Raw genomic sequence first — 25,428 nt, 5'->3', positions numbered from 1 at the left:
AGCCATAGTGAATTTTTATTTGACCAATAGGTTTCTTCTGGCTGAAAATGACATAAGCAAGTGACAAAACACGGTAAGAAACTGTGCTGGAGATTGTGCTGGAGAATAGTTAAACTGCAAGTCATGGCTAAAAACAGAAATAGTTATGTTATTCGTTTGTGTCTCCAGCACGATGTCTCACCATGTTTTGTCACTTGTTTATGTCATTTCCAGCCAGAAGAAACCTATTGGTCAAATAAAAATTCACTATGGCTCAGAATTTGGCATGGGAATGAATACTTTTGGGCTTAACTGTACATACAAATTCAAGCTTTTCAGACAACACATTGGCGAAGAACAATACACTAGCACAGTTTTCCCCGCACTGATGAGTCAAATGCGGAGTTTGACCGTCACAGAGGCATACCACAGTAAAATATTGGGATGGTTAGGACTGTTGTGTGGTGTTAGGAAAGTACTGCACAGACTCGACCCAATATGAAAATGTCCTGACTGAGGAGAACTGAATGAAACTGCTGAGAGGCAGTCTACCTCATCCTTGGAAGCTACAGGCTCTGTTGATTCCCATGTCTCGGCCGAAGTTAGATGGATCATTTATATTTTGGTTTCTGCTCTGATAATTCAGCCATCCCAAGAGTCGATGCTTTCCTGTCTCCTGTAAACAACTCTTTACCCTCCCCCCAGTTATTCTTACTCTTGGCCTACAGTCTTTTTGTTAGCGCTGACAATTTGGTGACAGGACATTTCTGGGAGGTGTTGTGTGTTATTTTCAATGTTGTAGTAAAAATAAACATCTAAATGACCAAATATTCTTGATGGATTGAAGGATGCTTAATGATTGCTACAGTACACTACACTCACCTAAAGGATTATTAGGAACACCATAGTAATACTGTGTTTGACCCCCTTTCGCCTTCAGAACTGCCTTTATTCTATGTGGCATTGATTCAACAAGGTGCTGAAAGCATTCTTTAGAAATGTTGGCCCATATTGATTGGATAGCAACTTGCAGTTGATGGAGATTTGTGGGATGCACATCCAGGGCACGAAGCTCCCGTTCCACCACATCCCAAAGATGCTCTATTGGGTTGAGATCTGGTGACTGTGGGGGCCATTTCAGTACAGTGAACTCATTGTCATGTTCAAGAAACCAATTTGAAATGATTTGAGCTTTGTGACATGGTGCATTATCCTGCTGGAAGTAGCCATCAGAGGATGGATACATGGTGGTCATAAAGGGATGGACATGGTCAGAAACAGTGCTCAGATAGGCCGTGGCATTTAAACGATTCCCAATTGGCACTAAGGGGCCTAAAGTGTGCCAAGAAAACATCCCCCACACCATTACACCACCACCACCAGCCTGCACAGTGGTTACAAGGCATGATGGATCCATGTTCTCATTCTGTTTACGCCAAATTCTGACTCTACCACCTGAATGTCTCAACAGAAATCGAGACTCATCAGACCAGGCAACATTCTTCCAGTCTTCAACTGTCCAATTTTGGTGAGCTTGTGCAAATTGTAGCCTCTTTTTCCAATTTGTAGTGGAGATGAGTGTTACCCGGTGGGGTCTTCTGCTGTTGTAGCCCATCCGCCTCAAGGTTGTGCGTGTTGTGGCTCCACAAATGCTTTGCTGCATGCCTCGGTTGAAACGAGTGGTTATTTCAGTCAAAGTTGCTCTTCTATCAGCTTGAATCAGTTGGCCCATTCTCTTCTGACCTCTAGCATCAACAAGGCATTTTCGCCCACAGGACTGCCGCATACTGGATGTTTTTCCCTTTTCACACCATTCTTTGTAAACCCTAGAAATGGTTGTGCATGAAAATCCCAGTAACTGAGCAGATTGTGAAATACTCAGACTGGCCCGTCTGGCACCAACAACCATGCCACGCTCAAAATTGCTTAAATCACCTTTCTTTCCCATTCTGACATTCAGTTTGGAGTTCAGGAGATTGTCTTGACCAGGACTACACCCCTAAATGCATTGAAGCAACTACCATGTGATTGGTTGATTAGACAATTGCATTAATGAGAAATTGAACAGGTGTTCCTAATAATCCTTTAGGTGAGTGTATGTGTGTGTTGGTGTGTGTGCAGGGTTCCATAAAACTTTACACAATATGAGAACACAGCTCAGGCTCTTTGCTGAGGACAGCTGAGTGGATCAGCTGAGAGGCAAAGCACTGTAGCGTGTCCTAGGACCCCACACCACTGTGGCTCCCATGATGCCTTGGCCACGTAAAATCATCGATATTTCGGTTTCTGCTCTGCTAACTCTGTCATCCCGCGGGCTGAAATGCTTTCTAGTCTCCTAACCCTCTTAGGTATTCTTCCACTTGACTACCCACAGTGTACATATGCCCGAACAGACAGTTTGGTGACTTTGGGGGGGGGGGGGGGGTGGGGGGGGGGGGGTGTTACATATTACATTTGAGATATGTGTATGTTTTTTAATATCTTGTCTAATCTTGATAAAGTTAGGAATAAAACAAGTCAGTTATTGTTCACTCCTTCACAACACGCTATGATTTGATCAAAATGCCCCAGATTTGTCATGTAACATGTAGGTGCATGTGAACGTTACGTTTTCTGATCCAAACCCAAGCTTTGTCATCAAGAGGTTCAGCATCACAAGGTCAATGAAGGGACATTTTCACACTCTCGAGCGGCAGCTATAGTGTCACAAGATGAAGGTGTTAGGGTGCAGGCGTGAGCAACTCTTCCTCATCTCTGAGGTGAACAAAAACAGTTTCTCCTTATTCTCATGCCCACTCTGGGGCGTTTCTGCCTACATTTGTGAATAAAATGCTGTGGTACATAACTGTTTTTCAGTGGACAAAGCTATGCATTCACATGGTTATTTTTCACTGGGAAATACATTAGCTGAATAAATAACATTTGTTTTATTTACTGTATTTTTCATCTAATAAAATAAATCCATATTTTCAAACATGATTGTGTGTTTTCAAACATTGTGTGTGTGTAAGTATTTAAGTCAAAATATCCAAAGTGATGTGTTTACAAAAGATAATGGCTAGGACAGACAGCATGCACCAGTCCATTTGGAGAAAGGGTCTAGATGCCTCAGGGTTGAGCGTCCTAGGCAGAAAGAGAACAGAGACTTGCAGTTTTTATCTTGTGTTGGTGTGAAAGGCAGTTCCTTCTAAAGAGGACAGAGTGAGAAAGAGAGGAGAGAGAGAGATCTAACAGCATTTTGACACTGAGGGACAGGGAGAATGGAAGTCGGTTTTTTGTGTGCGATCAGCAGCTGAGGATGTTATGCTGAAGTGGAGAATGAATTACAGCAAAATATAGTCTTAATCAATTATACAAATATACTGTGTAAAATGTCAATACTGCACATCGAGGAGATGAAGAAATAACGCAGAATGTGAACACTGACATGTTTTTTGGAGACCATAGTGAAGGACATCCTTTGAAGAAAAGTTGAAGACACGTAGTTTTCTTAAGAAAATAAGTGTTTTCAAATCTGGGTAAAAAGAGGGATTCACAGTGAAGAAAATGTATTTATTCAAGACATACTATATTGTAGGAATTTCTCTCTCTCTTTTTCCTCTTCAAGGTAAGTCAGTTTGAGACTTCTGTTCGCTGGACCTCCTCATTAAATCGTGATGCACAGTCACTATGTCACACTTCTGTCAACCCATCAAAATGGTGTCATAATTTGTGTGTCCGAATTGCTTTCATAGTTTATGGAAGTTTAGAGATAGGGGCTGTTAACAAGAAAGCAATCTTGACAATACCATACAGTACTTAAATCACTGAAGCGTAGTTTAAATTATTATATATTATAAAAATGAATTGAAGGTCAGTGGAGGAGGATATTGGTGGTTCGCTTGGTAATTTAACCTCGTTGTAAACGGTACAAAGTTCTGTTCACAATGATATTGACTCATTAAGCAGTAAGAGACTGCAGGGCATCTGTTTTTTGTGAACACTGGTGAATGGTGTAAGGACTACAAACACAATAAGCTTTGAATGAATACATTCAATACCCTTCTGTAATTCAGCTACAGTTTTATCCTCCCTAATCAATGTCAGGCCGTTTTTGTTTATATCACTGGGGCCATGCATTCCCCTGTGATACGTCATGTTGTTCCTTTTAGAGGACCGTCAGGGCTTTTCCGTGACGTCATGTACATTTGGCTGTGACACATTAATAGAAAATTACTGCTGTAAAAGTAACACCTTTCATGGAAATTTAGAAGTGTGCATTTATCATTTATAATTTGTGCATTTGATATTCAAACTGGTCTGAGGAAGACATCATCTCAATAATATGTAGGTGAGCATTCAGAGCTGTGTAACAGGTCTAAATAATGTATTCATAGTTTGGTAACAATAATACTCATCGTTACACCCATTTTTGTTAATATTAGTAACAAAGTAATTTACTTATTTATAAACGACTTATATAACAATGATTCATAAGACCACTAGACTTTGTATACGATTTCTAATATTGGTCCTGATAAAAACATCTAATAGTTGAGTGTTTCTATGTCCCATTGACAACTTTCCGGGTGGGCAAGTAATAAAATACCATACAAATGACAGGTATAAGGGGCTACTTTGACAAAGACAAATGGAGACTCACATTTTCAAAAACAATCTGATCTGGAATGCAAACAACAGCCTAGGCCCAAGAAAAAGATGCACCAATTGGGCAATACGAGGAGGCTTTCCGTGGCTCTGCATGATAAAGATGAAAGCTACGGCTACTCACTGCTGACGGCCGATGCACGTGACCATGTTGTGATCGGTAAGGCAAAAAGAGAAAGATTAGATATTAGATTAGCCTTGTTTTTTCAGTAGCGGGCATTTGCTTTCCAGACTTCAGATATTCGTTAATCCTGAAATTGTATTTTAAACATTTGGGAATGAAAAACGATCTGTTTTAAACCACTACAGACAAATGATCCTAGATAGATTAAGCCATATCATGAGTTTAACCGTCAAATCGGATCCACAATCCTCCTGGACGCTAACCCTTCTAGGGATGACATCTTTGGACACATTATGGCCGTGATGCAAACAGCCCCATGCCGCCCAGGCTTTGCAATGGTCACATGACAACATGTCCAATAAACGGACCCAGCCTAAAGAGGTGAGGAATCTCTTTGGGTTTCGACCACGATTCATGTCCTCCACCTCCTGTGTCCCTCCCTTTTCCTCCTCCAGTGTGTAGTCACAGCAGAGTGCGTGCCCAGGCCGAGGGCAGGCTGCTGAAGAAGCTATTCAGCCGTTACAACAGACTGGCCCGGCCCGTGGCCAACATCTCCGATGTGGTACATGTGCGCTTCGGGCTGTCCATCGCCCAGCTCATCGACGTGGTGAGGGAGGAAAACCAAACGGAGACACTTTCAGGGCCGCGTGGAATGCGTGGGCGACTGGAAGGTTGGATGTACCTGAAGTAAAAAGTGTATGCACGGATGAGCCACAGCATTATAACCACTCACAGGTGAAGCAGATGACGTTGATCATCTCCTAACAAGGGCACGTGTCAAGGTCCGGGTAGATTAGATGGTAAACAAACAATCAGTTCTCGTAGTCAATGTGTTGGATGCAGGAGAAAGTAAAGACCAGAGCGACTTTGACTAAGGCCAAATAGTGATGGCCAGATGACAGGGTCAGAGCATCTCTGAAACAACAAGGCTTGTGGGGTGCTCCCGGTCAGCAGTAGCTAGAAGGCTGTCCCGTCCGGACCGAACCGGTCCGACACATGCTACCGACCTAAACATTGTTGCAGACCAGGTACACCCCATCATGCCAGTGGGATCCCATGATGGCAGTGGCGTCTTTCAGCAGGATAATGTGCCCTGCTACACTGCACACATTGTTCGGGAATGGTTTGAAGAACAAGACCTTCAGTGGTCCATGCCTTGGCAGCTTTGTGCTCTTTTGGTGTCACACAGATGATCAACAGCATTTTAAGCAGTCGGTTATAATGTTTTGGCTCATCAGTGTATATTCAATGGGCTGGATCTAGTCAAACTGGTATTTCCTAATTTCCCTCTTTTTGAAACGCTTTTTCTTATGCAAAATGATGACAGGGTGGATTGAACATGCAGATACAACATGGAGTAGGGCTGTATGCATAGCAACATTTAAAAATGTATTTATTTTTTAAACAGGATGAGAAAAATCAAATGATGACAACTAATGTCTGGGTGAAACAAGTGAGTGGAACCAAAATGATAGATTTCCGATCACCAATAACTAATATTTGTTGTGCAATATGGTCCTACTAAGGTTCTTTTGCTCCGTTTCCTCCAGGAATGGAACGACTACAAGCTCCGCTGGAATCCTGAGGATTATGAGAATGTCACCTCGGTTCGTGTCCCGTCCCAGATAATCTGGAGACCAGACATCGTTCTTTACAACAAGTAGGTAATGTTGCAATGACCTGTGATCATGCCGACAATGTAGGAAAAGATGGATGCAGAAAGATCGAACACCTTGACTTTAGGTTTATAGATCATGTCAGTCTTTTTTTGTGATGTACAGCATCTTCAACAGAGGAAAACCATCTCTTCCTTGTGTGTGGCCCTTAGTAACTCTGCCACCTGCCACAATAGAGAATAACAGGACTATGCTAGTCATCATTTGATATTCCAGATATACAGTATTTTAAATATATAATTTGTATTTTTTTCAGGTCTCAAACACATTTGCGCCTAAAGAATATGTACATTAGAACAAAGCAACTCATACCTTATTTGTCAAATGCCGGATGTCTAAATCAGATCAGTGAGATCAGGGTGTCGGATAGAAAACAGAGATCAATCTGCTACGTGGTTAAAAATAGACTCATTTTACTTTTATTTAATTGTTACTGCAATGTTGAGTCCTGCAATCTTTATGCCTTTGGCCATGTCATTGTTTTAAAAGAGAATAGTTTCTTAATTTGCCTACCTAAAACTGCCAGGGACCTCAAATTTTCTCCCGCAGTTACCAACAAACTTCCCCAAAATCTTGATTTAACAAACGTGCATTTTTCAAAATAATCCTGTCTCCAGTGCAGACGGCGATTTTGCCGTGACCCACCTGACCAAGGCCCACCTGTTCCACGACGGGCGCATCAGCTGGGTTCCCCCGGCCATCTACAAGTCCTCCTGTAGCATCGACGTCACTTTCTTCCCCTTTGACCAGCAGAACTGCACCATGAAGTTCGGCTCGTGGACCTACGACCGGGCCAAGATCGACCTGGTCAGCATGGCGGCCGGTGTGGACCAGGTGGACTACTGGGAGAGCGGGGAGTGGGTGCTGGTGAATGCCGTGGGGAAATACAACATCAAGAAGTACGAGTGCTGCCACGAGGTCTATTCCGACATCACCTATTCCTTCATCATCCGGAGGCTGCCGTTGTTCTACACCATTAACCTGATCGTGCCCTGTCTGCTCATCTCCTGCCTGACCGTGTTGGTGTTCTACCTGCCCTCGGACTGCGGAGAGAAGATCACCCTGTGCATCTCCGTGCTGCTGTCCCTCACCGTCTTCCTCCTGCTCATCACCGAGATCATCCCGTCCACCTCGCTGGTCATACCGCTCATCGGCGAGTACCTCCTCTTCACCATGATCTTCGTCACCCTCTCCATCGTCATCACCATCTTCGTGCTCAACGTGCACCACCGCTCGCCTCGTACCCACACCATGCCCCGCTGGGTGCGCTGCGTCTTCGTGGAGATTGTTCCCGCATTTCTATTCATCCGGCGGCCCGCCGTGGTCAAGGACGGCGGCAAAAGGCTGTCGGAGGCCACGCAGAAGAGGGCCGGCGCCACCACCCTATGGGGTGTGGCGGAGGCTGAGATTGAGGACAGCCTCCCACTCACCCCCCCACAGGACACCCAAAAGATACTGGCCCGCTCCTCTGCTGTGAATCCAGGCCAACCCATGGAGGGCTTCCTGCTCCCCGAGCTTCCCCAGCAACAGCAGCGGCTCCTGGGTAGATCCACCAGCCAGTATTCGGCGCTCCTGAAAGAAGCCTCATCTCAGCCGGGCTCCTCGCCCACCGCCCAGTTTCTCCATCCTCTCCACCCACCCACGCTAGACAAGCGCAAAGCAGCCATGCCCAAGGCGCGCTCCCTCAGCGTGCAGTACAGCCTAGGGGTGAAAGAGGGTGAATGGCCCAAGACCACCGTGCGCTGTCGCTCACGCAGTATCCAGTACAGCGGCCAGCATGAGGAGGCCTCCTTAGCTAATGGCAAGCAGTGGCCTCCCTCGAAGCGCCAGTCCCTGGTGAAGGAGAGGAAGCAGAGTTACCCAAATGGCTGCAAGCGCCATCCAGGCCAGGCCCCCGACGCCAGGACCGAGGACCAGGGTCTCCTTCCCTTCTCCCCCTCCATGAGAATGGCCATGGAAAGTGTGCAGTACATCGCAGACCACCTCCGCTCAGAGGACACCGACTTCTCTGTGAGCACCAGTCTGAACACACCCATCTAAACTGACTGAACACAGCCATCTAAACCGTCTGAACACACCCATCTAAACCGTCTGAACACACCCATCTAAACCGTCTGAACACACCCATCTAAACCGTCTGAACACACCCATCTAAACCGTCTGAACACACTCATCTTAACTGTCTGAACACATCCATCTAAACCGTCTAAACATCTAAACTGACAAGGCCTGTGGCTGCATTGTCTGACTACTGTAGATAGTACAGACACAGCACTCCTGAGTATTTCTATTTGTACACTAAAGGTGTAGAGTGAATTATTTATTTTAAATTAATTCAGTGACAAGTGACAAAATGTGCATGACAGAGCTTAATCAGGCTTGGTTAGGTATCTTATTTCACAGTGACGTCTGATCATAATGCTGATTTCACACGTAGCCTTTCAATGGAGAAAGTCTGACTTGTAGAAACAGAAATTCTATGAATTTCGACACTGTGTCGTATTAAAGTAAACCAAAACATGTTTCTGTTCTCTTTCAGGTAAAGCAGGAGTGGAAGTATGTGGCTATGGTCATCGACCGGATCTTTCTGTGGATGTTCATTTTGGTGTGCATCCTGGGAACCCTCGGACTGTTCTTCCCACCCTGGTTGGCTGGAATGATAGACCTCTCCGTCTGACACAACTGGACTTCGGAAGACTTTGGCCCATCAACAGTCAAGTCCTACTAACGATCAACGCATTTGACCCAACTATTGTGAGATAACAGATTTTTTTTTTCGCTGCACGAAAGGGACTGCACAAAAAAAGCATTGTGTGGACGCCGTAGAATGGTTTTGCAGATTTCTTTGTACTAAATGTTTTCTTTCCATACTTTTTATTTCTTAATCATTCTCGAATGCGGTCTAAATATATCGGGATATCCTGAGTGTGTACTAGGCCATTGTGCTCATGACCAATGGACATGAAATGTTCTCGTAAAAAATATTTGTCTTGTTACACGTGAATATGTAGATAACATGGATCCAAAACAATGTAAGAAGGCTGCAGAGAAAGCTGTATGAGGTCCTTTTATGCAGTTCTTTTTTATATTGAAAGTGAAGGGAATGCCCTATTCTTTAGTTATTTGAATAACTCTTACAAAAATAACCATTGGAAGTACATTTATGCAAGTAGATATTTGTGTAACCATTGAAGTTAGTTCTTTACAATTGTTTCTTAAAGAACTAACAAGAGCTCCCCAGAAGTTAAAACAAGAACCTCTAAAGGATCCTTCAAGAACATTTACTTTTTCAGGACACCAGACACTATGCAGGATGTCTGTACAATCCATAGGAAACTCAGCTTTAATAAAATGTTAAAACATAATTTAGAACATTAGATGTAGATTAGTTTAAAACACAGAACCTAAGGCCAGTGGGCTACTGGTGTAAATGTACAGAAGATGGAACATATTCTGACATCTGAACAAAGAACCTTATGCTTTTAACAGACAATAACACTGGTATAAAGGTTCTGTTCAGTAACAAAGTGTAGCGCAACTACCTTTCCTTGGAAATTTGGTGTTTACCATTTTACATTTTACTTTTACAATTAAGTTATTCCTAGCTTGACATCCGCCAATTCAATCCAGCAGTATCATACTGTACTGGATTTCTTCTTTCATGTGGTATATTCCCAAAGCTGTAAGCTCTTAAATCATATTCTGATTGTGCTTTTGCAATGTTTCGTTGTCATTTGCAAGGAGATTAAATACATTCTAAAACACAATGAAGACTTTTTCACGTTTTGTTGGTGTGATTTCTTCGGCGTCACCTTACATTCAAAAGGAGCTATCACAATAATTCTATCAAACTAACAATACTTAAACATTTGTGCTCCTTCAGTTTATGTAATGGAAAATATTTGTGTGAAGAAATCCGTCACTTATAGAAATACCGCCTAATTCACTAAACTCATTAAATGATGGCCTTTTAGCCTCCACAGGATTAGTCGCAACTCCAAAAGAAATGGAGGAGTTTGCCGTCTCTATTCCAAACACCGGATAGAGTGGCTCGGTGAACTGGGTGCAGAACGTGTACAGGTGGGTCAGAGGTTGGGTGGAGGCCTCATAGAAGGAGACAGTTCCAGCAGAACAATCCAAAAACACACCTATCCTCTTATTTTGCATAGCAAGTTTTGGGGGCACGATTATTTTAGTGGTTTTATTATTGTAGTCGGCAGAGTAATGGTGTTTGGAAGAAGCAAGACACCAGGAAGCGTCATTGCATCCAAGCTTACTGACACGTCCGTGTCCCTTTCTGCTGATTCCTTCATATGCCACTCCTATGACAGTCAGGTGGCCACGGCCCTCGGCCTCCCAGTAATGGCGCCCAGTCAGACCCTCTGTACACAGCGCCTGTGGACAGTCAAACCTCTCTGGGTGATCGGGATACTGCTGCTGCTGTTGAACCCCTGTCACCTGTCTGTTTTCTTGAGACAGAGATAGGGATCTGCTCACTGTGTTCAGGTTTAGTGTGGGTTGAATAACATCTGTGGGTAGAAGGAGCAATTAGAGAAAAGGACAGACAGAAAACGGACAGAAAACTTTGTGACTGTGTGTTTGTTATGGGTGGGACCTGAACCATCATGTCACTAAAGTATAGAGTCAGGTACACATTTATGTTAGTAAAGAATGTATTTAGTATATTGACCAAAGAAAGAAAAAACAACAAAAAAAGTACATTTCTTAAGCAGCTGTGGTTCAACCCAGATTATTTCATTATGGTCCAGACTGTGGGAAGACCAAAGGAAAGGACAATGAGTTAACATCAAGTGTTCCCTCAGGAATTAACACATGATCAGTAGTCAGTTGTATTTCAGAATTGAGAGAAATATGCATGTGAAATGAAACAGTGTTAGAAACATTTGCACAGATTTACAACACTTACCTGACTATACATTGGGTACTCTCCAGTTTAGCAGAGAGCAGCTTCACTCCTAAGTCTCCAGGGTGATTGAAGCTCAGGTCAAGCTCTTTCAGATAGGAGGGATTTGAACTCAGTGCTGAAGCTAGATCAGCACAGCCTTCCTCTGTGACTTTACATAATGACAGCCTGCAGAAAGAAGCCATCTGGGTTTTAAAAATCGACAGATGCAGCTTCTGGTTAACATGAGTTTATATATTAATTACCTTCACTTTTCAGAGATAGAAGATTGTTAATAGATTTACATTTGTTCATGGTTATTTAGCATATGCTCTCAGCCAAAGACTGAACGTCTCTGGTTGAGAGTCCAACATAATCAATTAGGATTATGTTGGACAGAGAGTCATTGCAAATATATATATATTTTTATATAAAGCACCTAAAGTAGAAACTGGTACATAAGTGTTAGTGCTAGGTATAAAGTTGTTTTCCCCCCTGATATACAGTACATACGTTTGTATCTACTGACCTCAGTTTTTCTAGTCTACAGTTTTGATTCCCTAATCCATCAGAGAGCCGCTTCACTCCTGAATCCTGCAGGTCATTGTGACTCAGGTCCAGCTCTCTCAGATGAGAGGAGGTTGAACTGAGAGCCGAGGCCAATTCTTCACAGCAGTCCGCTGTCAGACAACACCGATTCAGCCTAAATGAGAGCAAACATGGTATTACAACACACAGGGAAACCAGTAGCTGTAATAAAATGTTTTATTATAACACACAGGGAAACCAGTAGCTGTAATAAAACATTGTATTATAACACACAGGGAAACAAGTAGCTGTAATAAAACATTGTATTATAACACACAGGGAAACAAGTAGCTGTAATAAAACATTGTATTATAACACACAGGGAAACAAGTAGCTGTAATAAAACATTGTATTACAACACACAGGGAAACCAGTAGCTGTAATAAAACATTGTATTACAACACACAGGGAAACAAGTAGCTGTAATAAAGGGTAAATCACAAAATGAATTACCTCAGTTTCTCCAGTTTCCAGTGTGGGCTCATCAATCCCGCAGCCAGCAGCTTCATTCCATAATCATGCAGTCTGTTGTAACTCAGGTCCAACTCAATAAGGGATAACTTAAGAGAGACCAGTATTTCACAAGACTCCCCAGTGAGGCCACAACCAGCAAGTCTATACATGTGTAAGAAGGTATTATTAAAACACATGCAGACTGATTTTCCAAAAATATACTTAAGATATTGGCAATACGATCATCATTCGTAAAGGTTTGGGGGATTTCTGGGGATCCACATATAACACCAGGCAAAAAATTGAAATAATGCTACATGAACAATTGGGTTACATTTCACCTGAACAACGATTCCAAAGAATGTTTCAGTAGAACCAATGACGTGACTTCACTGACCTCAGTGTCTCTAGTTTGCAGTGAGGCTGCTCCAATCCAACAAAGAGTATGACCTCTCCATCATCATACAGCTCACTGTTCGTCAGGTCCAAGTCCCTCAGTGGTGAATATGCAGATTGGAGAACAGATGCCAGTGTGTCACTGACCTGATTCGAGAGTGTGTAGCCAGTCAGTCTGCAGAAATCAAGGACATAATATCACGGTCTGATGTTGTGCAAACCATTTCATTATTGAGCCTTGATGCTACGCCAAAATGTTTAACTTGAAACATACACTGCCTTTCTGCAGTTTTTCACTGCTGGCACTAGTCTGTCATGCCCCTCCTCTGATGTGTTATATCTCATCAGGTTAAACTCATCCAGGACCTCCTCCGACATCAGAAGCACATAGGCCAGGGCTGAGCAGTCAGCAGGCGACAGCTCTTCTTCGGATTTAAGTAACTTATGAACATCCTCCTGAACCGAATTGTCCTTCATCTCAGTCAAACAGAGGAAAAGGTTGATGTAGCCTCTAGGTGAGATATTATGGGAACCAGGATTCTTGAGATATTGCCTAATCTCCTCAATAGTCTTTGAGCTGATCTTTGTTTTTGGCAGTATGCCTTGCAACAGTCTCTGATTGGATTCCAATGAGATGCCAACAAGGAAGCGCAAGAAGAGGTCCAGATGTCCATTTTCACTCTCCGAGGCTTTATCCACAATCATCTTCAGCAACTCATGGAGGGGAAGCTCTGCAGACACATTATCTAGGAAAGACTCCAGGGCCTTGATGTTGTTGCTCACACAGCAGTGAAAGACATACAGTGCAGCAAGGAACTCCTGAAATGTCAAGTGCACAAAGCAGTAGACCTTTCTGTACAACCCACACTCCTCTTTAAGGAATTCTGTGCAAAACTCAGAGTATGTTGAGTCTTCACTGACATTAATACCACAGTTTCCCAGGTCTTCCTCATCAAATATGATATTGCCTTCTTGCAGTTGTTCAAATGCCAATTGTGCTAGGTTCAAAATTAAGACTCTATTTCTTTCCAAGATTTTCCTTTTATCTCTTTCGTTTGTGCCATGATACTTTTCATTTGCTATGTTAACCTGAATGACAGTGAGGCGAGCATACATCTCCGTCAGAGTAGTAAGGATCTCTCCACTCTCATATCTTTGCTCCCGATACACGTTCTCCAGAACCTTTGCAGTGATCCAACAAAAGACTGGTATGTGGCACATGATATGAAGGCTCCGTGAGGTCTTCACATGTGAGATTATTTTGTTGGCTAGTTTCTCTTCACCGAACCTCTTCTTAAAGTATTCTTCTCTTTGTGTGTCAGTGAACCCTCGTATTTCTGTCGTTAGACAGACCATGTCACGGGGGATCTTACTGGCTGCTGCTGGTCTCGAAGTTATCCAGACGTGTGCTTTGGGAAACAGGTTCCCTTTGATAAGGTTAGTCAGCAACTCGTCTACCAATGACGTGTGTGTGATATCCAAAAGGGTCTGGTTATTTTGGAAATCCAAAGGAAGTCGGCTTTCATCCAGACCATCGAAGATGAATAGAACCTTACAGGCAGTATACTGCTTTGCATCTTTAATTTCTGAAAGTTCAGGGTGAAAACCATTTAAAAGACCATGAAGACTGCATTGGTTTTTAATAAGATTTAACTCCCGGAAAGGAAGCACAAAGATGAAGTCTACATCTGGATTGGCTCGGCCTTCTGCCCAGTCCACAATGAATTTCTTCACGGAGACGGTCTTTCCGATTCCAGCGATGCCTGTGGTCAGCACAGTTCTGATGTGTTCATCTTCTCCACGTGAGGGTTCGAAAATGTCATTGCAGTCAATAGGAGTGTCTAGTGATGCTTTTCTCCTGGACGTGTATTCAATCCTCCGAACCTCATGTTCTTTATTAACCCCTTCACTCTCGCCCTGAGTGATGTAGAGCTGGGTGTAAATCTTATCAAGAGCCGTTCGATCGACTGCAGAGCCTTCTAACACAAATCCAAACTTCTTCCTCAGGCTGGTTTTATATGTCTTCTGAATATCATTCACTACAATGAAATGCAAACAGTCAGATAAGGTTAGGACTTAAAGCAACATATCCCATATCATAACCTTCTTTTCAATAAGACAACTATGTTTCTCAAAGAACACATCAAATGTATTTCATATAACATTTTCAAGAGGAGAGTACTGCTCTAGCGAACTGTAATTATATTATATTATATGTTAAATTAAAACATCAAAATACACTGTGTGTGTTGTGTTGAATGCACGAGCCGGGGGCCCAAAACCAGGTTGTGTGGTAGACCGAGGCTGGTCTAATAGATAGATACCCAACTCACTGGAGGGAGAACAAAGACAAAAGAGAGGGAGACCAAGTTAAAGTAGTCCAACAATCACTGCTGTCAGTTTTATTTTCTCACACTCATCATTAATGAATGGTTATCAGTTTACTCTCTGAAGATTTCTCAATAAAATTGCATAATGTTTGTTGTAAAGATTCTGTGTGCAAACTGGAGGAATCAGTCTGGATGCATAGAACAACAAACAGCAGTAGTTATGCTGTCTGGTTTTTCATTCACTGGTCATTTTTAACAAAGCATGATTTTACAGATGTTTCCAGATGCATTTCAATAATTTTAGTAGGGGAGGGAAAATAAGGCCCTAACTTTTAAAGAAAGGGTGACGCTCCTTATTTCACTTCCACACCACTTTCTAGCATTTATCTCTTATAAAATGCATATACCCAGACCTTAATTAAGCAACTGATCAAGTAAAGCCAGTGTTCTGGGTTAACCAAGACTAAGGAATTATAACTACAAATACATTTGCAAAAACTGATGTCTTACCATTTTTGAGTGGAACTGCTTTGTGGTGCTTCTAAAAATAAATAAATAAATAAATAATGACGCTAATTAGAAACATACAGTTCTGAATATTACTAAATAGTAAATATATCATATGAAATATCAGCTAGCAGAAAAACACAACATAACATCTAACCTGAGTTGTTTCACTATAATTTGTATCTGTTCATATCCACCTCAGATGTGTAAGTGATTAAAAGTGTTCACCTGTTTTTGGCAAAGTGATGACGATGTCCCTCACTGTGGAGTTATAGATAAATGGTGCAATGACGGTGCCTCCATCCCGGGCACTAATGGAGTTAGGGACTGAAGCTGCTCCATGTTTCTTTTCATGCTGGTCTTCTTTTAATAGATGGACAAACAGAACCAGATGGGCATGGTAGTGATTAGAAAGTGGTTGGCAAACTACTAAATGCCAAAAACTTAATCCATTAAATCTTTACAGAAAGTGGTTTTTAAAAGCAATTTCACTGTGTTGGTTTTTAATACCAAGATTTTGCAGATGTAGATTCGGTTCAGGGTGTGTTCTGGATCTCTTTCCACACCGGGGGCATCCAGGATCCCCTGGTGGACCAGGCTGGTCCCAATGGAAGCTGACACACTGTTGGCACGCTCTGTGTCCACAGTTCAAAGAGACTGGGTTTGCCAGTCCCTGGCCACACACTGAACAGCTGGACTGATGCCCAGTCTCACGTGCCCTCCAGCTCCATTCACTGCAGAGAGGGAGAAAGAGAAGACACTCAGGTGTGTGCGTGGGTGTGTCAGGTTCACGTTTCCATCACTTGTCGTTGTAGCTTTATTCACTGGCGTTGCCACAGGATAGAAAGTCTAAAGCTAGCGCAGGACATGACAACATAGGCCAAAAAGGAAAGCTTGTCCTTGTGCTGTGTTGTCCTGTCTTTGTGCTGTGTTGTGCTGTGTTGTCCAGTCCTTGTCCTGTCTTTGTGCTGTGTTGTCCAGTCCTTGTACTGTGTTGTGCTGTGCTTGTCCTGTCTTTGTGCGGTGTTGTGCTGTGCTTGCCCTGTCTTTGTACTGTGTTGTGTTGTGCTGTGCTTGTCCTGTCTTTGTACTGTGTTGTGCTGTGTTGTGCTGTGCTTGTCCTGTCTTTGTACTGTGTTGTGCTGTGCTTGTCCTGTCTTTGTGTTGTGTTGTGCGGTCCTTGTCCTGTCTTTGTACTGTGTTGTCCTGTCTTTGTACTGTGTTGTGCTGTGCTTGCCCTGTCTTTGTACTGTGTTGTGCTGTGCTTGTCCTGTCTTTGTACTGTGTTGTACTGTGTTGTGCTGTGCTTGTCCTGTCTTTGTACTGTGTTGTGCTGTGTTGTACTGTGCTTGTCCTGTCTTTGTGATGTGTTGTGTTGTCCTTGTCCTGTCTTTGTGCTGTGTTGTACTGTGTTGTACTGTGCTGTGCCATCAGGTGCATTCCACAATCAATACGGCCTATGATGAGTAACATTTTGTCGTTTCATCCAAACACATTGACCATCTATATTTTCTCTTCCTCAGTACCCTTCAACCCACCTCATTTCCATCCCAGCAGATTCCACTCTGGATATTTAGTAGGCTCCTTGGTTTAAGCAGGTCCCCACCATCTTCTCCACAATATCGGTGACACTGCGAAATAAGTGCCTTCAAAATGGCCCAGGCTGCAGAGAGGCTTGTAAGGCTGTAGAAAATGACGCTCTCAGTGGGATCCCAGTACATCAAAGATACAAAGCAAAGATCTCCAGATCCTCAGAGGTTTAAGGAAACACTAAGCAACAGCGTGAGCACCAATATGATGATAAAGAATGGAATGTCTTCAACTACGCCCACGGTGTTGTTTTCAAATTAAAGCATTGTGAATGTTTGGTTTTCAGTTAATGTCAATAAGTATTTCACAATGAATAACTCAGTAAATGCTGCCTCCCTCCTCACATTCTCTCCTATGGCCCCTCATGCATGCCCCTTACCCCAAACCCCTAAAAGTAGGGAACCCCTAAAAAATAATCAAGCTCAATAGAGACTTGTTTAGTCCTAGACTAGGCTGAATCTGTGTCCACAAAAACAAGTCTTCCACTGGTTCCCCCATGTCTAGTTGGTTTCTAGGTCCACAAATGTCCCTGGACATCTTTGTTTTGACAATGTGACGGCAATGATTACAATGACCAAATGAGATGCTGCCTTTGAGCTTGGAGAGACAAACTTGTTTTTGCATTACTCTTTCTATATCCCCTGAAAACCAGTATATCTGCTGGTTGGGGAACCTACAGAAAGTTGCGGAGAATGTGTGTATATTAAGTGATGCTTGTTAGCTCAAAGGTTATTCACCACGTTCACATTGACCAATTGTGTGAGGTGGCGAAAAATAAAGTTTGTGTGTGTATACTGTGTTTACCTAAGAGAATAGGATGTCCATTTGAATAGTTTCCAACCCTGAATTTACTTCCACCACTTTTGAAGAACAACTAGTTTCCAACCCTGAATTTACTTCCACCACTTTTGAAGAACAATTAATCTGAGGATATCTGCAATGGCATGAACACGTGGTGAAAAGCTGGGAACCCACATAACAGTTATATCAACTGATGGTAACACAACCATAGTGTGGGCAGTCATACCAGTACTTCTAGTTTTGTCAAATTGGAATTTGGAGTGCTGAGGCCCACTTGACAAACAGGTTTTATACTTCTTCTTATCTGGTCCACTAGTATACTCCAAAACACACCTACCATTCCTTTCAAGGTTTACATACCCGTTGTTTTATGAGAAAAAAATGCTTGCAGTAGCACTTCCACTGTCTATCGTTAGACCCACTGGTTAGTTGTCAAATGTGTCCTTGCAATCACAGAAAACAATTAGAAAATCCTCTGCTATGATATCTGGAGTACTAACACTCAAAATGAAAGATGATGATTGTACTATATTGTAGGAATTTTGTACTACATTGTCATGCTAATGTCCTATAATCGGTAACACTATATATTGTGGACAACAACAAAAAAATATTTTGGCCAATAAATGGCTCCCAAAGCGCCTACAACTGATTTGACATTAGCTAGCTCAGGCTATAGCGAATTCTGGTAAATCAAAACAATATTTCTCATTAAAAGAAAACAACTTACCAACTGTACAGTACATTGATATGATCTGCTCGCTTCCCTCTGTGTTTGTCTAAAAGTTGTTCCTTGGGGGTAGGGTCAGAGGCATCTTTTCTTCCTGTACAGTAAATAAAACCACAGAGACTCCTCCCAACACTTACAGTTTCATTTACTGTCAAGTTGTAAATTACTGTTCTTATCCACAGTCAGTCCTTGCGTCAAGTCTTATCTTCATTTTAAACCTCTCCCTTTTTCACCCACACACTTTCTAACACATACACGCCACATTTTAAATTACTTTTCAGGAGTTTTTTTTAATCAAAAACCTCTAAATCCAAAACAAACACTCTGGAGTAACACTGGCTAAATTTGTTTCTTGAAAATGAAAAGAAACCAGTACACAAACACAAACACATTCTCTCTCACATTCTTAAGTTTGTATGGCTATCCTCATGGGGACCAGAAAATAGAAATTGCATGTTCCCTTGCCCTAATCTTAACCCTAAACCTAACCCTTACTCTAACCATAACCTTACCTTAACCTTAACCTAACCCTAACCTTAGCCTCAACAAAGTAACATTTATGCCTAAACTTTACCTAGATGTAATGCCTAACCTTAACCAACAATGCCTGGACCTTAAAGTAACCTCAATTCTAACTCTAAAATGAATTGTAAGTTGGACCCTAAACCTAAACCCTGAGCCGAAAATTGAGTTTTGCCTCATGGGGACTGGCAAAAGTTTTTATTTCTGGTTTCACCTAAAACACACACATGTGCAATTCTTTCCCCACTACTTTCAATATTTGGTGACTTATGGGTTTGACAGGTGTTACCAATCTGATAAATTAACACCATGTATTTCACCCTCTGCCTTCCATTTGAGCATTCACATTTGCTAATGATACATCTCATTTATCATTATCCTTCATGTTCCAAAGAAAGAAACGTTAGCGACAATAAATATTAGGACAGTAGGCTGTTATTCAGCTGTCAAGTGATTATGTACATGTCTACACCAAAAAGGATTTTGGTCTATTATCATCTATTAGATTAAAATAGTAGTATTGGTACATTTTAAAAATTGTAATGATAGAATAAATCAATCAATCAATCAAATGTATTTATAAAGCCCTTTTTACAACAGCAGTTGTCACAAAGTGCTTTACAGAGACACTCTGCCTTAAACCCCAAGGAGCAAACAACAGTAGTGTTGGATGTAATGTAAAGTAATGTAATTTAACCTTTATTACTTTTCTCTAATAATTTATTTTGATCTAAATTGAATTTTGATTGTGCTTCTTGATTTTGACACTGGACACTGAGTTGAGCTTGTGCGTTTTTTGTACAATAATTATTGCCTCTTGGCCTGCAGTCAGACGTTTGACTCAAATGAACGAAATTAGTCAAAAGCTCTTTTCACTGAACGATTCGAAAAGATCCGGATCAGTAAAGTGAGTCGAACTTCCCACCACTAACTGACATGCATTCTGGGAAATAGCATTGAACACTTCATGTCCCACAATGCGTTGCTTTACCAGCTACTTCCTAAATACAGATGGCGACTGTGTTTACACCTAAAGCGACAAATATATATTTTGTCGAGTTCCTTATGCGATTTGTGAATAACTAAAAGTTGTTCGCTAGCAAATCGAATGTTATCCTCGACGTCAGCAGCAGTACTAGTTGTTTGTAGCTAGCTAGCTTGACCAAGATAAACTAGCATTAGCATGCTAGCTAGGTATTTGCGCTTTGATTTGCGCATTATATTTCCTTTAAATGTCTAATGGCTGGGTCAGTCATCAAGCTAGTGTCGATTACTAACGAGTGAGTAAGTAGGTACTTGCGCGTTTGAAACCACAAACATCGTATTATGACAGTCGCTTCAGTAGCTAACTTGACTTGCTAAAGTGACTTTCCACATAGCCAAATCTTTCCACGATGTAATTTCTCTCTAACCTTGCGCCTCAGGTAGTGTTTGTTTTACTATCCGAAGATGTACACCTTATTATCTGGTCTATACAAATACGTGTTCCAAAAAGACGAATATTGCATCTTGATCCTGGGACTGGACAATGCAGGAAAAACGGTAAGTCTCTTAGTTTTGCTATATTCAGCTTCGCAATACTGTAGTTGGCTAACTATACAGGACCAAGTTATACGGTACAGAGCTGTAACGTTCGCTCGTTGGTACTGTAAGTTGCCCTTACTGTACTTTTTGTTCTCTTTTGTCGTTTATGGCGAAATAAAATGCTTGTGTTATTAATAGTTATTTTACACCACAGACCTTCTTGGAGCAAACCAAGACAAAGTTCAGTAAGAACTATAAGGGAATGAATTTGACCAAAATCACCACCACTGTTGGACTCAACAGTAAGTATGCAAGCAGCAAGAGCCAACATGCTGTTATCTCGCTTATCTCATTCAGTTGTATCAGATTGCTGTTCATGAGTCCAAGCCATTGTCTTATGTTCTGCCTTTTCTCCACACAGTTGGCACAATTGACGTCGGCAAGGCTCGTCTAATGTTCTGGGACCTTGGTGGCCAAGAAGAGCTCCAGTCTCTTTGGGACAAAGTGAGCATTGACTAGATTACACTCACCGAAACACAACTGTCCACAGGAATTAACTCATGTCCTTACTAGAGAAATGCTGGATACGTGAATAAGTAATATTAATAGGATTTAATAGACAAAAATAGATAAATAAAATATGCACAGAGGAGACTGTGATAGACAAGTCGTAAGTCAGTTTTTCCTCTGTGCGGACAAACCTTAAGTTACCTCCTTATCTCCCAATGCTAAAGTTATGACCTTGAATTGAAATGCTGTGTCATTACTAAATGAGTGGTTACTTAGTGGGGGTTGCCATCAGTTGTCCCCATTTATAATGACACTTGACGTTGCGTGTGATGACACAAGAATGACAATAACAATGTAGGTGACAGTGTGCTGGGTTCTGTATGGTCAGGGTGGTGTTTTGAGTTTGAACCGCTGAAATGCCGTTTTGTTCTGGCTGTACCTCTACAGTACTACGCAGAGTCCCACGGGGTGATTTACGTCATCGACTCCACTGATGAGGAGCGGCTGTCGGAATCGAAAGAGGCCTTTGGTGAGTTGCTCCGCGTTGCCCTGAGGAATTCAGCGAAGAACGTCAAATATCCACAAGGTTTATGCTGTAGACTTTTTCCATGTCATTGGCTGTAGTTTGCTTGACCAGCTGAAATGTTTGCCCCACTTCATGGATGTAAAAAGGATCAGTTGGTTTGAGAAAGACGAGTCCCTCCTCACACCAATCAGTTGACTTTAAAGGGATATTTCACTCGTTATCTTTTAGTATTTCATTCATTGTTAATACAGTTGCTGTGCATCAACCCATTGTGCATGTCAGCAGCAGGTCCAGTAAGCTTTGTTTGAGCAAGCTGGCAGAAGATTAGATAATTGAAACAAAGCTTGGACTGACAGCACTGTTCTCGTTTTTCCTAGAGAAAATGATCAGCAGCGATGTTCTGGAGGGCGTTCCTCTCTTGGTGCTCGCCAACAAGCAAGACGTGGAGGTATACCATCTTGTTGGTGGTGGCTTTGAAGACCGTGCCTCTGTAAACAATAACATGGCAAAGCCTGTTGCCAGCCGAAACAATTTTATCTCTGTGATTGCAAAAGAGTAGTTACCCATCTCTCATTGCCAAATCTCAGCGTACTGTGTTGTAGGGATGTGCGTTGGACAAGATTTTACTATCCGAGTACTGTGTGTTATTATTCGAATAGTAGTCGGTTCACCGAAATATGTTTTCAAAAACTACCAACACAACATGAGTGCTACTACATAACACACAAACGAGTGGGTGTCCTTCTAACATTGGCCGTTCGTGAGAAAAGCGTGAGCGTGCATATGGAGGAAGAAATTCAGCTACAGTACAAGAAGACCAAATATTTATCTAAAGTTCTTTATTTTATTGGATGAAAGAGTTAGCCCAGCAATACAGCTATTTGCTTAGCTCACTGTTTACTGCAATCTCAACCAGCTTTAGATTCCAAAGCCTAACTTTACATAGCGTAAATGTTTTTCGTAGGTAACATTAATTTACTGTAGTAAATATATTCCATCTTCCCCTGAATTAGTTAACTGTCATCCACTAATGTGATAGTGGTAAAGGCTTGGCAGTGTAACAGTAGGCTATGCAGTATACAGTATCACACAAAAGTGAGTACACCCCTCACATTTTGTAAATATTTGATTATAACTTTCCATTTGACAACATTGAAGAAATGACATTTTTGCTACAATGTACAGTAGTGAGTGTACAGCTTGTATAACAGTGTACATTTGTCCTCTCAAAATAACACAACACACAGCCATTAATGTCTAAACTGCTGGCAACAAGTGAAATAAGTGAAAATGTCCAAATTGGGCCCAATTAGCCATTTCCCCTCCCTGGTGTCGTGTGACTCAGTGTTACAAGGTCTCAGGTGTGTTACATTTGGGGAGCAGGTGTGTTACATTTGGGGAGCAGGTGTGTTACATTTTTCTTCAGTGTTGTCACATGAAAATATATAATCAAATATTTACAAAAATGTGATATTGTGTCATCCTGACTAATTGGGCCGCCATACTACTACTGCTTTGATGTTCAACGTTTAAACGTCATGGTATATCATCATATTTTATAAATTTAGATAGGCATTTTAATACTACTTATTAATATTCAGTTATTTTTGTCAACCAAAATGTTTTATTAATTTCCATCCGCATCCCTGCTGTGTTGCTGTCAAAGTCTTAGGTTTAAAATAATTTTTAAAAAGATCTGTATTTGCTCACTTTTCTCTGTGTGATTGAAATGTTCGGAGAGGCCTGTCTCTTGCTGGGTCATGCATACGTATGTGTTTTCCCCCTAGGACTGTATGTCCGTGCCAGACATCAAAACCGCTTTTAGCGACTGTGCTCCAAAGATTGGGAAACGAGATTGTCTGGTTCAGCCTTGCACAGCCCTAACTGGGTAAGACTAATGTTTTCTCTTTGTCCTAGGGTTTCTCAAATTGTATTTATTTAGCAGATGTTCTTATCCAGAGTAACTTGCACTTTTATGTAATATTGTCCAAGCAGGTTTTTGATTCTCTGGTAACTATAAAAAAATTTACCAAATTACATGTTCGAACAAATTGCAAATGTGTGTGTTCCACTCCAAATGTACAATTGTAGGAATTTGTTGTGCTTAAAATTCCAGACTGCATCTCTTTATATCATCTTAACTTTAAGAGCCAGAGCACTATTTGCTGATAATGAACTCTGTCTCTCTGTCGCTCTGTCTCTCTGTCTCTCTGTCTCTCTGTGTCTCTCTCTCTCTCAGGCAGGGGGTGAACGAAGGTATTGAGTGGATGGTGAAGTGCGTAATCAGAAACATTCACAGGCCTCCGAGACAGAAGGACATCACATAGAACTAGCCGTGTCCTCCCCCTTCCGAAGCTCCCACCACAGGGCTGTGTTCATTAGGCACCAAATGGTCTAAACAGGACTGAAACAACAAGGGTCTGCCAGTACAATTTCAACAGTCTTCAAGTGAAACGTTCTGCTCTAATGAACACAGTCCAAGCACCCGTTTTGCTACAGTTTGACAGTAGATGGAGAAGGTGGACTCTATCCAAGCAGCTGATTTTGCTAATGACTTTTCTCCCGCTCTCTTTGCTTGCTTTAGTGCTGTGAATGCAAGTCTTCTCGTATATGTCTTGGTATCAGGGATTAACAGTTGAGGATACAGTCGATTTAATGTGTGTTGTTTGGAAATGCACTCTGACGGAGGTGAAACGCTTTTTGAGGCAGTATTTTGGCCACAGCTAAAGTGTGAATTGCCTGTGTCTTATGAAACTATGACATTGTCATCGAATGGATAAAATCTCTCTCAAGCTATCCCTTCAGTACTGTAACTTCTTGGTCCTAATTCCTGAAGCCCCCCAGAGTAGAAGAGAATTACTGACTTTATATGGACAGAGATCCTAGTTTTGCTCCTGTTCTCTGAATATGGATTTTATTTTACTCAACCCAATGATACTAATTAGTCTGTTTTAAGGGGGGGGACGACGACACAATTCTCTCAAGGAAATATCAATGCCATTTGTATTTTTGGGGGTTATCAGTTTGAGGATGGACCTTGACACAGCTGTGTGGTGTGATTTCATATTATGCAAAAACACTAAATGTAAAATAATTTTGACAGTGGGTCAATGATCGATCAATCACTGCCCATTCATATGACCTGTCATAGTTAGCAATGACGTGTGGGTTTGTCTATGATTGAGTACCAATGACTCCTAATCGTTATTGAGTGCCTATATTTTTGTGCACTCTGTGGGTATTAGGGTGCAATTTGGGACACAGATCCTTTTTACTCTTTAACCTGGTAGCATAAGTAATGTAACCGATCAGGCTGAAAACATTTTAAACACATGGAAAAGATTATGTAATAAACAGGATTATTCAGTTTATTATTCAAGTTTTCTTTGACATGCTCTTTGCTTCCTCAACTTCAAGTGTGATAAAGTACAATAAAAGTAAATAATATGAAATGTGTTTGTCTTAGATCGGAATTCAAAGTTTTGAAAACATTTTGACGAGAGTGGTAAGTTGGTGAGAAAAGGGTGAAAACCTCATGAGGGTGTGGGATAAGAACCATTTTCGCTTGGGGTTAGTGTCCTGTGAAGGTATGGGATAAGAACCCTTGTCGCCAGGGCTTGGT

General features: G+C 41.7%; 3 protein-coding genes across 7 annotated transcripts; 2 read left to right on the top strand and 1 right to left on the bottom strand.

Moving 5' to 3' along the window:
* Nucleotides 1-5,161: 5,161 nt before the first annotated feature.
* LOC105008574 (neuronal acetylcholine receptor subunit alpha-4) lies at nt 5,162-10,193 on the top strand. 2 transcript variants are annotated; one of them, XM_013138069.3, is made up of 5 exons: nt 5,162-5,357; nt 6,159-6,203; nt 6,301-6,410; nt 7,044-8,436; nt 8,966-10,193. In XM_013138069.3, exons 2-5 carry the CDS (start codon nt 6,174-6,176, stop codon nt 9,101-9,103), a joined length of 1,671 nt encoding a protein of 556 aa, XP_012993523.3. In that variant the 5' UTR covers nt 5,162-5,357; nt 6,159-6,173; the 3' UTR covers nt 9,104-10,193. The 2 variants fall into 2 exon arrangements, with proteins under 2 accessions (XP_012993523.3, XP_034143398.1); XM_034287507.1 differs by lacking the exon at nt 5,162-5,357 and having other exon boundaries at nt 6,114-6,203.
* A 93-nt stretch (nt 10,194-10,286) lies between these two features.
* On the bottom strand, nt 10,287-18,930 carry LOC105008573 (NACHT, LRR and PYD domains-containing protein 12). Of its 3 annotated transcripts, XM_020055931.3 has the most exons (13): nt 18,725-18,930; nt 18,355-18,437; nt 17,142-17,286; nt 16,114-16,337; nt 15,832-15,966; nt 15,608-15,637; nt 13,041-14,805; nt 12,768-12,941; nt 12,371-12,532; nt 11,859-12,032; nt 11,354-11,518; nt 11,147-11,196; nt 10,287-10,955 (listed from the first exon to the last, which is right to left on the bottom strand). In XM_020055931.3, exons 3-13 carry the CDS (start codon nt 17,150-17,152, stop codon nt 10,306-10,308), a joined length of 3,540 nt encoding a protein of 1,179 aa, XP_019911490.2. In that variant the 5' UTR covers nt 17,153-17,286; nt 18,355-18,437; nt 18,725-18,930; the 3' UTR covers nt 10,287-10,305. The 3 variants fall into 3 exon arrangements, with proteins under 3 accessions (XP_019911490.2, XP_010866206.2, XP_012993532.2); XM_010867904.4 differs by lacking the exon at nt 18,355-18,437; XM_013138078.3 differs by lacking the exon at nt 18,355-18,437 and having other exon boundaries at nt 15,832-15,963.
* Nucleotides 18,931-20,197: 1,267 nt separating this feature from the next.
* Nucleotides 20,198-25,177, top strand: arfrp1 (ADP-ribosylation factor related protein 1). Of its 2 annotated transcripts, XM_010867899.5 has the most exons (8): nt 20,198-20,526; nt 20,671-20,788; nt 20,985-21,072; nt 21,192-21,274; nt 21,728-21,809; nt 22,184-22,254; nt 23,594-23,694; nt 24,046-25,177. In XM_010867899.5, the coding sequence occupies exons 2-8, from the start codon at nt 20,696-20,698 to the stop codon at nt 24,131-24,133; spliced, it is 606 nt and encodes a 201-aa protein (XP_010866201.1). In that variant the 5' UTR covers nt 20,198-20,526; nt 20,671-20,695; the 3' UTR covers nt 24,134-25,177. The 2 variants fall into 2 exon arrangements, with proteins under 2 accessions (XP_010866201.1, XP_019911144.1); XM_020055585.3 differs by having other exon boundaries at nt 20,199-20,788.
* The last annotated feature ends 251 nt before the right edge of the window (nt 25,178-25,428 follow it).

Source organism: Esox lucius, chromosome 17 (genome assembly GCF_011004845.1).
Source record: "Esox lucius isolate fEsoLuc1 chromosome 17, fEsoLuc1.pri, whole genome shotgun sequence".
Classification (NCBI taxonomy): Eukaryota; Metazoa; Chordata; class Actinopteri; order Esociformes; family Esocidae; genus Esox; species Esox lucius.
The sequence above is the reverse complement of the archived record's forward strand: the minus strand, read 5'-3'. Positions and strand labels throughout refer to the sequence as shown.